The sequence below is a fragment of the Corvus brachyrhynchos genome, unplaced genomic scaffold (assembly GCF_000691975.1).
Source record: "Corvus brachyrhynchos isolate BGI_N302 unplaced genomic scaffold, ASM69197v1 scaffold58, whole genome shotgun sequence".
NCBI classification, from domain to species: domain Eukaryota; kingdom Metazoa; phylum Chordata; class Aves; order Passeriformes; family Corvidae; genus Corvus; species Corvus brachyrhynchos.
In genome coordinates this window covers 554,329-568,520 of record NW_008239539.1, presented here as the reverse complement: position 1 = coordinate 568,520, position 14,192 = coordinate 554,329, and the positions used below count along the sequence as shown (strand labels likewise).

The following is a 14,192-nucleotide window of genomic DNA, read 5'->3' as shown; positions in this document are numbered from 1 at the left end:
AGCAGACAGACAGAGCTGATTTGTACATTCGAGATCTAATCAGGCACAAGTTACACTATTTTCCAGTTCCCTTTGTGGTTTTCTCACAGTTTGTTCTATCTGTTGAAGCTGAAAGGTTAAAAGCAGCTCTGTTTTCTGCCTCAGGGATCAGACTGCTGATACCCAGAAAGAAAATAATTTCAAACCCTGCTCCTGGGTGAAGTTCTTACACTTGCAGACAGTCTCAGCAGCAGGAGTGTGAGTTTTTGGTGTGCTCAGCTGGCCCTTGGGAACAAGGCTGACAAAGGCCTGTGCTCTTTGGAAATATTTGCATATTGTGTTGTGCCCACACCAGTAAAAACCTCCCAGTGCCCCTGCACTATCACCAGGAATGGGATGTGGGTGCATCACCTTCCCATCTGCTGGTACCAGCCACGGGTAGGCCTTTCCCACAGGGATACTGCAGGGACATGCTGGAGCTCCTTCAGTCACACCCACTGGCCACACCAGGCAAACAACAGCAACAGCTGGCACTTAGCAGCATCTTACCTATTCCATGTTTTCTGAACTCCTTCACCACTCCAAGACTTAGGATGTAAGCAACTTGAGTGTCCACAGGAAAATTGGAAGCTAGGATATCTCCATCCTGAGTAGAGATAGGACAGGTTATTTAGTAGGGTACCTGGGGAGGCACAGGAGAAATCAAGAACCCTGTACTGGAACACCTAAACACAAGGCTAAAACAAGAAACTTCTCTTCACTGAACAGTGTTAGCTGAAGGTTTTGGAATGGAAGTTAAAATATCCAAGCATGGGGCTATTCCTATTTTCACATCATCCTCCCAGAGGCAGAACACGGACCACAGTACTTCCTAACTATGTCCACTATTTGTGGCTTTAGGGACAGAACACACTTGCTTTCTTTACCAGAAGGACTCAAAAGTGCCAGTTCTGGAGTCACTCAGCAGTGTTTAGATCAACCCAGCAAGTCCTGCAAGCTGCACCTGAGCTGTGTGAGCTGGAGATCTCTGCACTGCTGTAGAGAACAAGACACTCCCTGCACTGCCCTTATTTTTTTTAGTGCTCTTCTCCCACACTGTCTTCATTGACCATCTCTTCTTTCCCTCTCTGCCCCACTGGATTGTCTCTCTTGGCCTCCAAACTCTGTTATCTCTGAAGTCCAAGCTCTCTGCAGACAGGTTACCTGCCCTCAGGGCTCGGGACAGGGACTGAGTAAAGGGAGCAGTTTCTGCAGGAAGTCACCAGAGTGACTCACCCAGTACAGCTAAGGAAGCTCTGTGCTCCCACAGCTACACCAGCCATGGCCAGGCAGCAGTGCAATGCCTGCTGCACAGGCACTTTGGGATTAGCCAGCAGGATCTGATCCCTCAGCTTCCCATGGGGCTGGAAGAGCCTCTGTGGTACCACACAGCCCCCCAGCCCTGCTCCATTGGCTGGAAATCAGCATGTGCTTCATTCCTTACATTAACTCAGGATCAAGTGTCTGAATAGGGGAGGGAAAAAACCCCACCCCAAACAGGTCCCATCCCCCATTCCCCACGGCAGGGGGTGGATTCTGTACCACTAAAGCCCAGGGTAGTCACGTACCTCTTTGTGCACCTTTGTCCTGCTCTTGATCTCTGCCACTATCATCCCCACAATGGAGCCTCTGTATGTGGCTGCGAGGGAAAAGAACTTCTTGTTGGAAGTGATATCTCGGTACCATGAGTCAGGGTATCTGGGAAGGAACCAGAAACGGCAATGTCTGGGGATGCAAAGCCCCTGGGAACAGGCATGAGATGCTCCTCAACTGGAAACAGCAGTTACATCCCATTTGGTACCATGGGTTCTTTCACTATGTAATGGCCTCCTGCCTTGCTAAGAGAATCACATTTTCATTTTACAGTCTTTGCCCAGAGCTTTCACATCCATCTTTAGCAAGTTATTTTTAAATGCAAGATACATCTGCCCTCATCTAAGAGTTTAAGGATCTCATTAATTTCATACACATGTAAAAAAAATACTGCATATTGGTAGGAAAAAACCAAATCACACCACCAGCCTCCAGTTCTCCTCCTCCTTCTGCAGCTAAAGGGAAACTACTGTATGTTCTTTATTTCCAAGTGAGAGTTCAGCATGTCTTGATTTTAAAAGAAATCCACAAACTCAAAATACTATGAATGCTTTTGCTGATTTGTTACATTTTATTCAATCTTAATTATAATCTGCTAGAATCCTCTATAAACCTTCTCTATGAAGCTAAAGTTAAAAATCCATGAAGTCTACAGCTGTGGTTTCCCTGGATGCTTTAGGCCAGAAATCTGTCAGTGTACCCCAGAAAAGCTCCTCATTCCTGTGCTTGTCAAATGTGGGTCTGGGGAGCTGACCTGGGACAGGCTGAGATCAGCTTTAAGCCAGACTACAGGAGCAAGAGCGATCCAAGGGACGTTACTGCTCAGCTCCCCCAGGACATTCAGAGCAGTCCCTCAGGAACAGCTCCGTGCCAGTTTGGTTCGGCTCTGAGGGTGCTTTCCCAGCACCACGCTCCAGGACACAACTTCCTTTCACAAGCACAGGGATGCTGTCCTTTTTCCTGGAGGTGTCCTCCTTTCCCCATCTCATTCAGTCTTTCTCAAGAAGCTGATGCATCCCTTTAATTACAAAGCCCATTTTCCTGCCAAAATCCTCATACAGGAAGTTTCTGATGACTCCAGTACGCCACAGGACAGGCAGCAAAGGACCTTTAACAGCAACCCCACCACAGTGCAGAGGAGATTCCCAACCTGCTGCTGTCCTGGTAACAGCCCTGAGGCTGCACAGAATTGGACCAGTGCAGGTTCACACCATTTGTTCCGAGGTCCCCACCTGCCACCCCAAACCAGTCACATACTCTATTGGGAACCAGTCTCCACAGAGCTGTTTCACTGTGTCTATGTCATCGTGGCAGAGCAGGCGCAGGTTCACATCCGTCAGTGCAGTCGGGGGCACCTCCTCTGTCATTCACGCCTGCAAGGGAAGGAAGCACGTGAGAAATGATGGAATGCAGGGTCTGATCCAACGGCACCAGGAGGGGCTTGGCATGGATAAAGCTGCTTTTCCCAGAAAAGTGAGTTTTCAGGAGAGACAAAACGAAACATAGCAATGTTAACCCGAGAAGGAACTCAAAGCTGTGTTGGCCACGGGGTAAGCCCAGCTCCCAGCTCAGCCTGACCCAGCCTTCCAGCCCCATATCCATGCACATCCCAATCCCTGGCAGTACAGTCTGGTGACTCTGCATGCGAGGAGCACATGGCCACCAGCCCTTCCAAAAACAGCATTAAATGAGCCAACAATGTGCCAAGTGTACCTTATGTTGCATGGAGCTCTTCAAACATCCATGCAGGACCAACATTTTGTTAAAACAAAACTGAACAAACAGCTTAAAAAGGAAGCACTGCTAGAGGAACGTTTAGAAAGTCCTCTTGCACACTCCTGCCATCTCCAGTGAGTACATATGCAGAGGATTCCAACTCTTTAAAATGTTCATTTTGTTTAGCCTATGCTGGTAAAATGAGATCTAGTTTCACTTCCCCTCATTCCTGTGTGCCACAGCTCCTCCCAGCCCAGCACAGAGCACTCAGATACAGAAATCCCAGGACACCTTTTCTCCATAGCACTGCCACAGTCTGCTAAGTACAAACAGAACACTTGCTGCAATGTCTTCAGCCTTTTTTAACAAGTACCAGAGGGAAAGAAGCAAGTGATAGCTAAAGTGGTTGTAAAAGCATTTGTAGCACTGATGGATGACTGGAGAACACGTTTTAGGACTCTCTCTATTCCCATGTGAGACAGACAAGGTGAGTGGAGACAGGAGGAGTCAGTTCCTTCATCTCTCTCACTCCGACCCTCCCAGGTAAAAGAACCAGATCAGGATGCAAATTAAAAAAAAACCAAGCCACCACCCTTAAAAAAAACCAAATTACTTAAAATTTTTACTTTCTTTTCCCAATTTTAAGAGTCTCAGGTCTTGGTTTCAAAGTGCCAAGTTATAAGGGAAAAGCTGCACAGAGCGGTGTTTGTCTATGCCCTCCTGTGAAAAGGGATGCTCAGCTCTCCAGTGTTCTTGATTTAAAGCTCAGAGCTCGAGGAGGAACAGATTTAAACACACTCCCCATTGGACTGCATATGCCATTTGAGCGGCATTTGAGTAACTGGCAAAGTTAGAATTGCCAGTTTGGGCAATTTTAAGCTGCCAAACTTACAATTTAGCAATTACTTGTAAATTATTAAGTTATTAAACATACTTGGACAAGCTCTCAGGGGATTCCCAGGGTGTTCTGTGTGGGGCCAGGAGTTGGACTCAATGATCCTGATGGGTCCCTTCCTTCAGCATATTCTACTTTGCCAGTTACAGTCACTCTGTACTGAAATGGATCACTTGTTCCTCTCCAAAGAATTCCTTAAAAAGCATCACAGCTATTTTACAGCCTGTTCTAGGACTGGCTGCTTGTTTACTGAGCAGCCCACAGCACTCACAGTCAGTCCAGGTGCCAGTTTCAAAACAACTTAAGCACCTACAAAACCCTGCACTGCTTGCTGCCTTTAAAACTTATTTTACACTCCCAGAATTGGCTCAAGTCCTCAGAGGCCAGACTTGGAACCTGTACCCTGTCACAGTGGTGCACACACTCCCCACCCCCAGCCTCTGGTGACCTTTTAAGAAGCTTCAGCTTCACCCCATGGGACCCTGAAGAAGGAAGGGCAACCCTTTGCTGGCTGTGGCTCATCAGATCCACACCACTGGGTGCTTGATGATGTGGACCCCAGTCTCACCCCCCACCCTTGCTGAACCCTTTGCTGAGCCATTTCAGAGCTGTGACACACCACAGGATCATTTTTCTTGCAAAGTTTCAATGCTCCTGTAAGGCAACACCCCTTCTCAGCATTAATAAATCAGAGAGAAATGAAACCACCATGGTTTTGCTAATGAGTAGAAAAGGCAGGGCAGCCGCTGCCGGAGAGGCAGAGCCAGCACAGGGCACATTCCTATGGGGATTAGTCCATGTGTATTTCACACCACATTCTCAAAGAGCTGGGCAAGCATTACGCATTATCCTGTAGCTGAAGCCAGCCTCAAAAAAGTAATCCATGACTGTTTTGTTGAACAGGATAACCCCCCTCCCCTCAAATTCAGACACCCAGGGCTGGTTGTGCTTGCAGGAACTCACTCCATCCATTACATGACCCAATCCAGATGCTCCAGCACATTTAAAGGACATTTGGGACACCCATCTGGCACCATGTCCTGCCACAGGCATTTAGGAGACCAGACCTGTGCCCCTTCCTCCCTGGCCAGGTGTCGCTGCTGCTGGAAGAGCTGTGGTAAGTGGCTGCTATGACCAAGAGAGAAGAAATTCCAGGCAAATCAATTCCCTTCATACCCAGGTGACAGCCTCTGGGTCTTCAGGGATACCTAGAAAAACACCCAAGAGCAGGTCCTGGCCCTGGGCACAGCCTGTGACAATGCTGTCCTTAGCACAGACAAAGTCCTGAACTCAAGTCTCAGCCAACACAGTGACCTGAGTATCAGTTTCAGAGTTCACTTAAGAGGACAAAATACATGTTTGAAAGCACAAAAAACCCCCCAAACAGTATCAGTGTGAAACAAAATCCTGGGACTCAATGGAAGTTAAAAAGGCCTTTAGGGGTTTAGAGGTAGCAACACTGACAACACAAATTCGGACCCTTGAGACCAAATGGTGGCTACTGTGAAGCCAAACGCAGGCTCCAGGGACATGTGGTTAACTCAAGGGTGTTCACAGCCACTTTGGAAAAGCCAAAGTGAAGTTATCTTATTTCTTTTAATATCTTTTTCTCCAGTGTCAGACTTAGGTTCACATGATGGCCATGGTCTAGGAGGTGACATGGCCAGCACCAGCCACTGTCTCCCCTCTCAGGGGGCACAGTGACCTCACCCTTCTGTCAAAACAGGAAGCACTTGCTCAGGAGGATTAGAAAATGAGCCAACATTTCATATTTTACTTAACATTTCATGCTTATGAAGGGATAGTGCAAATAAACATTTGAAAAAGCTCAGAGGACACCCTTGTACAAAACACTGCAGTCAGGAGCAAGTAGAACTAGAAGCTGAGCATTTAATTCCCTTTCTTACCTAAAACCTGCAGATACTAATGCATAACAAATTAATTTCAAAAATACAGGAAAGCATAAAGGTTTTAAGCATTTTTACTACTTTTCTGCCTTGCTTTATTGAAACAAATCTAGCAAAATGTTTTGGCCTCAAGTGTATTGGGTAGCTCAGAGGAACCTGTCATATTCTTATGACAAATATTTGGCAGGAATGGAAGTTGGATGAAAAGAAATACTAAATGCATTACTAAATAAGTCAACTTGACATATAATTTTAAATTAAAGTACATTGTGAGGCCTGAACTTACTATTTAAAAATAATGCCATAAATCTTTGGCATCAATAAGCTCTAGGTATAATGAGCTAAAGAACAGCATTCCACAGTTCTGTCTAAAAGGCAGCAGAGCCTTTGGTTCCAGCATAGGCCCAAGCCATGGCTAGGCCTCCAGGAATTGCCCCTGCTCACTCAGCACGATGGAGCCAAGTACAGGCACTGACATTTCCACCACCAGCACTTCCAGGTCCCATCGAGAAAAAACAGTTCTTTTTTAGAGCCAGGTGCAGGAACAGTTTATTTACATGAACCAGATGCTTCACAGCTAAGAAACCTCAGTTCAAGCTTTTCTCAAGAGCGGGAAGTTTTCATTCCCTCTTAGAGCTCTTGTATTTTTAAAAAATCATCATAAAATCTACATAATATCACATTTCTAGAGAGACAGGCAGCCACACAGAACCAGCACTCTTAATCCAGCAGGGTGTTCAAATACAGGATTAAAGCCTGATGCTTTGGCAGGCAGCTGCTTAAACGTGTTTGAAAATCCCTTGCGCACTTCCATATCTACAAAAAACTGGCCAAGTGGTTCTACAAGTTGAGATTTCTCTTGTTTAGCACTGTTAGATATGTTTTAACAAGGCTTCTGCCTTGTGCATCCTGAAAAAAAAAAAAAAAAAAAAAAAATCACTGGATTTCACCAGTGAAGAAGATGCTGGTTTCATTAATTTTTATTTTGACTTGAGCTTCCAAGCAGACAAACTCATGAAATTCCCAAATAAAAATGTTATCATCTAGAAACAAATATCACTGAATTTCCTGGCAGAATAAAATCCAGGTAATCTAAGACTAAAGTCAAATGAATAGCAACTAGGATTGTTTACAATTATAACTCCCAGTAAGGGATGTATTGGTTTTAAATTTAGTGATCACACAAAAACCAACGTGAAGGAATCATCTTCACTTGCAGAAACAAAGCTGGGTCGAAGTTCATCAATACCTTTTACTTTACTTACAAGCTAATTGAAATCAATTCATCCTGAACAGGAAGCAGCAGAGCTGCAGGGAAGAATAAAGAAAAGCCCTGGCAGGCTGTGGGTGTTTATAAATCGATCCCATAATTCAGGCAGCATTGTCCCTACAGGCACATACAGCCAGCCTGGTGTCCCAGCACCTCCAGCACTAAACAGTGCGGATCCTCATAGACTCGGGATGAAGATTTTCACCTTCAGGAATTCAAAGCATTCACTTTGAGCACACTCCTGCTGGATTATTAAGGATTATCTGCTGTCCTTCCACAGAAGGAAAAGATTAAGTTCCTGCAGAAAACCCCTAAGGACACACCATGAAGGGGCTGCTCCAGAGGAACAGCAGTGACACCGAACAACCCCACTGGGCACGGGGAGGCCCGGGCTGGCCCTGTTCTGTCAGCTCCTGCCCAGCACTGCAGGACATGTCACAGTAGCTCTGTTTCACTTTACAGACACTCCCTGGAAGATCTGCATGCAGGGACAGAGATGGATTTCCTTGTGCCGGACACCCTCACACCAGAGGTGCTGCTCCAGTGTCACCACCAAATCTTTGTTTGCGACTCCAGTGTGGACAGTGCTCAGATCCCAGTAAGACAAGATTTCCAGGAAAAAAAATTAATAACATTTGGTATCCTCTCTCACTTGTAAATAAATAGGATCAAACAAAGCCCAGACAGAATCTTAAAGCTACCAAAATGCAGGATTTTAGCTGTGACTGAGCACCACAGTACCCAAAACAGCCATGAACTCTGCTATTATCTTCCAGAACACGAACAGGAATTTTCACAGCTATAAGTCTCTCTACCTTGTGCCATCTGGTACTGAGGATTTGATTTACATGAAACCATTCATTCTGAACCAGTCTAATTCCACAAAGCAGTAAAGATTTCCCTGCTGCATTTCATTTTCAGCTTACTGTGTTTTTAGGTTACTGGTCTCGCAGGGAATGTTCCACACGGACACCTCTGTCACCAAGCTCCTTTCATTTAATACAATGAAAGTGCAACTGGATTTGAAAACATCATAGATTCATTACTAAGAATCTCTAAGAGGCGCTTCCAGGACTTAGGGCAACATTATCCAAGAAACAGGATCCAAATTTTTAAAGATATTTAAATACTTGGTTTGACAGCTTCTCAGTACTACTTCAAGTAGGGTCATAGAATAAAAAAACTTAGGTTGGAAAGACCCTTTGGGGTTGAACCCAACTTAGATCAAGTTGCTTAGGCCCACATAATGTCAGTGAGGAGGAAATCTCTTCACCCTGCCTGGAATCAGACTAGTTCCTTTGGATCTAAAGGCACAACATCAAATGTGCTGCCTGCACCAACACCCCCAGCTCTGCCAGCATGCAGTGCAAGCACACCTCGACAGGCCATTTGTTATACTCTGTTTATAGCATTTAATGCTCCTGCTCCTTCTAGGAATGCCACACAGGTTCATTTGGGACAGGCAGCAGAAGGTCCCCAGAAGGTACAGCTCCCCTCATTCCCACCTTGTTATGAAGGCCAACAGAGCCTGGAGCTCATGGTCACAGGCTGAACGGTGATCATTTCACCTCCACCCCTGTACACTCATCACATCCCACAGGAGTGCTGCCCAAAACTGCCAGCACTTAATTCCCTACATTAGCAGAAGCTTGGAATGAGTGAGACTCTTAATGAGAAATCTAGGACAAAATGACTGATTTTGTGCCTTGGTCTGAAAAAAAACCCCAATAACGTGGGTGGAAGCAGGCTCTGATTATGTGACTTTACAACAGCCCAGAACACCTTTTGATCCATGTTTTTCTGCCATTTCTACCAGAATCAAAAGCACTGAGCCTCAGAGCCCCTCACAGACCCCAGGTCACTCAGGAGTGTGCACTAGCTCAAGACTTGGAGCTCCTCATTATTTAAATTCCTTCAATAGCAGCTTCTTTCTGTGCAGGAAACTGCTCTCCCCAACCACCTGCCCCGGCACAGCTCCCCAGGCTGTCACATGTGGAACACATGAAGTTAATCTGCCATGTGGATCCCATCTGCCCCTAAAGCACATCCCAAGCACTAATGGGATTCTCTTGGGGACATCACTCTGAAGAAAGGAGTTTGTCAGTGCCTGGACTTTCTTCTCCAGTAAATCCATCCAGGGCAGTGTGCTTGACTAGCACTCCACAGTGGAGGAGGGCAAAACCCAGTGAGCTCAGGGAATAATGTGTTTTAAAGAAAGCTGAATTCATCTCAGCCCTAGGGAGGCTGGAGGGTAACCTTGGGTTGAGATAAGACATCTGCACTGGTGAATTGTCAGGTGACCTGAGACAATTAATAGAGAATCACATCTTCCTGAGAGAGCCACACCAGTGTGGGGGAAACATACATACAGCTGAGCCCAAAGTATAAAAACTGGACAAATAAAAAAGTACATTTTGAAGGAAGCAAAGCAGGCTTCAATCTGTGTACTCCTTCCTGAGCACCCTGACTGAGCACACAGAGAGCAGGAACAAGCACCACACCTAGATTTGGATTCAACCATAAACTGCCATCACTGTGTTATGCTTCTGCTGTGATTTCAGCATGTTGCTGTATCACCCTGCTAAATCAGACTCCCACCGAACACCAAATACACCAAACAAGTCAATGGGATATTACACCCCCCTCGTGTGGAACAGCTACAAGAGCTTGGCCAGAGCACGTTGAACTCTGACAGTCAGGAAGGTAGCACTGTCACACACAACCTGGGAAAACCATCCTGGCATTCAGCCCTCCTTCCTAAAGGCTCACCCCAGATGGCTCAGACTATTTTTCCTCAGCTGTGAAATTCTGAAAACACCATTCTAAGAACATATTTGTGCCTTGTCTCCAGCTCCACACAATTTTCCACTCCGCCCGCATCGAGGTGTGCACGCCACAGCACTGAAAGCCTCCAAAGCCAAACACACAGAATCACGGTCATTAACACTTTGGCCTCCTGCCATGAAAGATGAGGATTTGAAACAGTCCCCAAAAGGATATTAAGAAGTGAGAAGGCAAAATGTAGTTCTACCTGTGTAGCAAGCAGTGGTTATTTATTAGAAATACAAAACACTTACTGTTAGTGAGAATCCTTTTATACTCGTATCCCTGATCTTCTGCACACTTGGAGTCGGACTTGTCAAGACTCCCAGCAGCAGAAACATTAATGTTTTGCATGTGGGTCGCTTTTTGGGCTGTTCTTTCACCTTACAGCTCTGGAAACATTACTGGAGCCGTGGATTTCACAGGAGCTGGTCTCCAAGTGCCTCTAAAGCACACTGCACAAGGCATGGCTTCCCGCTGCCCCAGATACAGCAATTCCTCCAGGGCATGGCAAACGAGAATCTCTGAGAGGGTTTTGCTGTTAAATCTTTTCTTGTTAAGATGAGGAAGGGAAAATCTGCTTTGTGACAGTGGCACTGTGGGGAGTTCAAACCCAAGCGTCGCAAAAGAGGCACATTGGCAACTGTCTGTCTCATCACTGGAGGGGAGATTTAATACACAGCAAGTTTCCAATAGGCAGCTCTTCCTCCAGAAAACAAACAAAAAAAACCCCAAACAATCCACCATACCTGCAGGCTCGCTGCCCTTTCTGAATTAAAATAAACATCCACACAGAAAATGTGTGTAGTGGCTGAAAAAGCAGCCAGAAATTCAGCCTACGAACCCCTGGAGAAGGGAATTTGAAGCTGCCTCCATTTCCTACACACTGTCCTCATTATGGAGCAGCACTGACAAAACCCAACCCCCCCACCTACACCCTCACAGGAGACACCAACACAACTTTCCAGAGGTTACTGCAAACAAGGTGCTTTAAAATAAAATAATTTTGAAAAAGCTTGAAAAGAACATTCCTTCTTTAGTAGTCAGACAAGTGCCCCAAACTTAACACCTCTACAAGATCCTGACTTTAAAATTTGAGCCTAAACGGCTGTTTTCCTTTCCTTTTTTCAGCAGTTTTCCAAGCATGAGACATGCAGGTTCAGCTCAAAAACTCCAATGCTGCTGTTTTAAACTAGTAGCATTTAAAATGGATTCTGGCATAGGCATCTGCTCTGACAGCCACAGTAATAAGTTGAGAAGCAGAAATTAAAAACTTCATTAAAAGCTAATGTTGGAAAACTGAGCAGCTCCTGTTCCTACCTCTCTGTAGGCAGGAAAGTAGGTGGGGGGGGACACAGAGCAAGACATGAAGCTCTTAGTCCTTTTGGAACACTCTGCATTGAAGCCACCAGACATGCTGTGACTGGTTAAAAAACCAGGAAGGTAGGAGTGATCCCACTCTCAGACTGATTTTGGATAGCACTTGGCTTCCAAGTTTGTAGACAAGGTGCTCAGCTAAGGCAGATCTTTTTCTGCTGTTACTCTGAGCAGCTGAAGTTCAATTGGTTCTTTAAAAGCATCTGAACACATCACTGAAGGGAATCCCTGTCCGTGACCCAGGGCTGCCTCCAGCCCAGCAGCCTCTGATGAGCAGGAAGGCAGAGCTACAAGGATTTCTGAATCAGCTCCGCCAGGAAGTCTCTGAGTTTGCACTTGTAATTCCTCAGGTATTTACAACAGTCACCCAGAGTCAGCCTTTGCAACCACAGTTTCACCTGCTCACTCCATAAATTACACTGGGAGTGGCTGGGGTGGGACCCAGAGGTGGAAAATAGGCAGGAAATGAGAGAATGGCTTTTGGGGTGACAGGACCAGCTCCCATCAGCCGACAGGCTCTGAGCCCAGCACTGACTCACTGACTGATAGATCATACTGGCCCAACCCCTGTATTCATAACACCCCCCAAAAAACCCCATCCCTATATGCAAATATAGGGATCATCCTTACTGGGAGAGAAATACCACCAGACATGAGAGAAGCACCAGACTTCGTTAATAAAAATAAATGCACATGCTCTGTTAAAGGCTCTTTGACTAAAGACCATTTTCTGAATTCCACTGGCAGTTCCCACAATGTTTCATCTCATCCAAGTCCAGCCTGGATACCAGAAGTCAGGATGATTGACACTGGTTTAGGAAAAGAAGTGAAAATTAAGAATGCCACAGGTTTTAAGAGGCATTCACAGGACAGCCACTTCCCAACTAGTCAGACATGAGAAGTCAATTTGCCTTAAACACATCAAACAACCTGCTGAGAGAAACAGCAGCAACTTCAAAGAGCAAAGCATTGTCTCAGCACCACTGCTGAATGTTTCTTTCTTTGCCACCAGGTATGGAAACACTAATTAGAGCAGTTTACAAGATATAACAGAACTACTTTTTAACCTGCAAGAGAAAACCTTCTACTTTAAAAGTCCCTGTCACTGCTTCTGAGGGAGGTGAGGCTGCTCAGGCTTATCTTGTAAATGAGTTCCCACATTAATTATAACACTGGGACAGAGCCAGCAGCTGGGGTTTTTGGGGTTGTTGTTTTTTTTGTTTGGTTGGGGTTTTTTTTCACCTTACTTGTGAGACACCTTCAGGAGTTTATTCATACAATTGGTCTGTCTGAAAACACGCAAGTGCTCCCAAAATACTCCCACAAGTGTTCTCCATAAAGACTTCTGAGGATACTAACCTGGACTAAGGAGAGACTGTGGCAGATTAAAAGAAATTAATTACAGGAATTAATTAGATTAAAATCATGTAGGATGAAACCACAGTGAAAACAGAGTCCATTCAGTAGGTTCATCACAACTAGATGGAAGAAGAAAGGAATAGACATGCAACAAAACTGGCTGATGATCCTTTAGGATAGGGCACAGATTTCCAGGATGGTAAAATCTAAAGCTATTGGCAGTTGCAGAAAGCTCCCACAATGCCAAAAGCCAGATAAATCTGTAAGCTAGTAGATAAAAAAAGGAATGCAAACATTTCCAATTTTTCTTGACCACTGCAAGGGGGAAAAACATCCACGCTCACAGTGAGTTCCCTGAGAACATTTGTTGGTCAGCAGCAAAGGAGGACACTGGGAATTATCAGAACAAACAGTGACGGAGAAAAACCCATCTAAAAAGAGTCTGGTCTGAGGTAAGTACAGATATTTAATGCCTCTGTGTGTCTGTGAATAAAACGCCGGAGGGGAAGGAAGAGTGGCCAAGATTCAGGAGCTCAGCAAGATCACCCAGAACGGGCTGGGAGCACAACAAAATCAGGATAAGCTAACAGGCACAGAGCAGGCCGAGTTCACACTCAACATAGTTAACATAATTAAACATTTAGACAGTTTGCAGTGAGATACGATAATAATCTGATGCCTGGAACCAAGAGTGGATTGTCCAAGACACATTTTAGCTCCTGGCTGGACACGGCACTGCCTGTGGCCTCAACACACAGCCCACAGAAATACCCAGCCGTCAACAAACAAACCCAAACAAACCCAAGCAACTCCTTTCTGCCCGCGGGGAACAGCGAGACCCAGCCATACGTGACAAACTCCCGGCTTTCCCGTGGGAAATTCGGCCACAACGATAAAGGAAATGGAGAAGGACACAGGCGGCGACAATGTCACCGAACTCTCCGTTATCGGGAAGGACAGGAGCACATCCCGAGGGCCCTGGCCCCGCTACGACCTAGGGGCGAGGGGCCCGGGGTTGCCATGGCGACTGCGCCGGGTCTGGGCCCGTCCCGAGCGCAATCGTCATGACAGCGCCGGCCCCCTCGCCCACCACAGAGACCCTCCAAACTTCTCTCCGCTCACCTGGAAGGGGCGGCGGACGCGCCCTCAGCACATCCCGGGAGGCGGAACCGGACGAAGGAGCGCTGGACACGGACACCGGCGGCACCTCCCCAACCCGGGGGCCGCGCAGCGC

General features: G+C 46.1%; 1 protein-coding gene across 2 annotated transcripts in view; it reads right to left on the bottom strand.

The window, feature by feature from the left end:
• Positions 1 to 14,186, bottom strand: part of NAA60 (N(alpha)-acetyltransferase 60, NatF catalytic subunit) — a 19,678-nt gene extending 5,492 nt beyond the window's left edge. Inside the window, exons 1-4 of one of the 2 annotated variants that reach the window (XM_008639066.2) lie at positions 14,081 to 14,186; positions 2,869 to 2,984; positions 1,587 to 1,716; positions 529 to 625 (exon numbers count right to left, since the gene is read on the bottom strand). In XM_008639066.2, the coding sequence (XP_008637288.1) occupies positions 529 to 625; positions 1,587 to 1,716; positions 2,869 to 2,978 (337 nt within the window). In that variant the 5' untranslated portion in view covers positions 2,979 to 2,984; positions 14,081 to 14,186. Of the gene's footprint in view, positions 1 to 528; positions 626 to 1,586; positions 1,717 to 2,868; positions 2,985 to 14,080 lie in introns of those variants that run through there. The other variant, XM_017741281.1, reaches the window with a different exon arrangement.
• Positions 14,187 to 14,192: the final 6 nt, after the last annotated feature.